The sequence below is a fragment of the Podarcis pityusensis genome (assembly GCF_964106645.2).
Source record: "Podarcis pityusensis genome assembly, chromosome: 13".
Classification (NCBI taxonomy): Eukaryota; Metazoa; Chordata; class Lepidosauria; order Squamata; family Lacertidae; genus Podarcis; species Podarcis pityusensis.
Window position 1 is genome coordinate 42,429,721 of NC_138038.1, and position 2,222 is coordinate 42,431,942.

The 2,222-nt window shown below is 44.1% G+C and overlaps 1 protein-coding gene across 1 annotated transcript; it reads left to right on the forward strand.

The window, feature by feature from the left end:
* Positions 1-901: 901 nt before the first annotated feature.
* On the forward strand, positions 902-1,978 carry LOC308461358 (olfactory receptor 4Q2-like; the record flags this gene model as incomplete). Its single annotated transcript, XM_080978220.1, has 1 exon — positions 902-1,978. One exon carries the CDS (start codon positions 902-904, stop codon positions 1,844-1,846), a length of 945 nt encoding a protein of 314 aa, XP_080834346.1. The 3' UTR covers positions 1,847-1,978.
* Between the last annotated feature and the right edge of the window lie 244 nt (positions 1,979-2,222).

The window sequence follows — 2,222 nt, forward strand, 5'->3', positions numbered from 1 at the left end:
TCAATTCAGCTAAGATAAAGTCATTTCCCGGGGCCTTACCACTCTTCAGGTTCCCAATTAATGTGTAGACTTCTTCCACTGTAACTGGGCTCCATTGTGGGAGCAGTGACAGTTCTGCTGAATCTTCATCATAAAAACTGGAGGGGAGATTTGAATTTTCCATGAATATATTTCTAAAATGGTTCTCCCATACCTGAGCTGGAATGGCACAGCTAGGGGCTGGATTGCTATTGCTCAGGAAGCCAGAGACCAGTTTCCAGAAGAGTTTTGTTTCATTGTTTAGCAAGGCATTCAGTAAGAGAGACCAGGAGTCTTGTTCAGACTGCCTTTTGTTCGAAGCCAAAAGGGCTTTGTACTCTTTTTAAATTTTGAAACAAGTTGGGGGTAAATGGTTTAGGCCAGCATTTCTATAGGCCAAATAAGAGTTCCTTAAGGCTTTCTTCTTCGTTCAGCACTCTTGGTCGAACCATCTGAACCCTTTAGCTATATGGGGCTTGCTGGCTGGGTTTGTGTTAACAGAGACCACATCCTGCAAAAACTCAATGAGATTATCGTAAACCACCAGGGAGGAATCTGTTGATAGGCCATTGATTATAGTTGATCTTAAATTAATTGCAGTTTGCAAATTCAATTCGGTCTCAACTATAGTAGCCAGCTCAGGTGTCCATTTTTTCCTACACAATGCTGGAACATTAGCTTTATCAATTTTTCCTTGTTCTATGTGAGAGCGCTGAATTGAATTTTGGCCAATAGTGGAGATGATTAGAGGCAAATGATCACTGTTATCGATAGTGAAGTTTTTGATTAATTAAAAGGCCTCCCTGTTAGTGAGACAGTAATCTACTCTGCTAGCAATTTATAAATAAGTAAATAAATCTCTCTCCTTGCTTTCATAGAAAAAATGAAGAACCTGGAAGGAAACTACACTTGGGTCAATGAATTCCTTTTGGCAGCCCTTTCCCCATCATGGCAGTCCCAAGCCGCCCTCTTTGTGGTCTTCCTCCTGGTCTACACAGCCACCCTAGCAGGAAACACCCTCATCATGCTTACAGTGACCTCTGACCCCCGGCTGAGCACACCCATGTACTTCCTGCTGGGTAACCTCTCCTTCCTGGATCTTTGCTACTCCACTGTCACAGCCCCTAAGATGTTGATAGACTTCTTGGTTGAGAAAAGGAGCATCTCTTTTGATGCCTGCATGGCTCAACTCTTTTTCCTCCATTTTGTGGGTGCTGCCGAGATGTTCCTCCTCACCATCATGGCCTATGACAGGTACGTAGCCATCTGCAAGCCTCTGCACTATCCCAATATCATGAACAGGCAACTCTGCAGCTGGTTGGTGGCAGCTTCTTGGACAGGAGGCTTCATCCACTCTACAGTCCAGACCATCCTTACTATGAGACTGCCCTTCTGTGGACCTAACCAAGTGGACAACTTCTTCTGTGATGTCCCACCTGTCATCAAGCTGGCGTGCACTGACACCTATGTTATTGAACTCCTCATGGTCTCCAACAGTGGTCTCATCTCAAGCAGCTGCTTTGTCATCCTGGTGACCTCCTATGCCACTATTCTGGTGAGGATCCGCTCCCCTGAGGGACGTCGCAAAGCACTCAATGTCTGTGCCTCCCACCTAACTGTGGTGACATTGTTCTTTGGTCCCTGCATCTTTATCTATGCCAGGCCTTTCTCCACTTTCTCAGTAGATAAGCTGGTCTCTGTCCTTTACAATATCATCACCCCCATGCTGAATCCGTTGATCTACACTCTGAGAAATAAAGATGTGAAGTCAGCCATGAGGAAGCTGAGAAGCAGGGAAACAATTTCTGGTGGGAAGGTAGACATGTGATTCCCTGCATTCTTCCCTATAAAGACATTCACAGCAGCTAAGATGTACACAGTGTGTTAAATGGAAAGTCTCCAAAGTAATTATCTAAACAGCTATGAACTGATAAAATGTGAGATGCTTTGACTCCTCTGATATATGATTTTATGACCCACCCTGTTCTTTTGCTAGTATGGTGGATGGTTTATCATTATCATGATCACTGCTATTTTTCTAGAAAAAGAGATGCTGGAATTCACCCTGAACACCTCCATTGTTGTCTTATGACAATGGTGCCCTAGAGCTGCTGGAACTGAGTTCCGACGAGTTCCAGCTGAATAAAAGCCCTGATATGATTATCACGCTACACTGAAATCTATGCTATTATCACTCTACACTG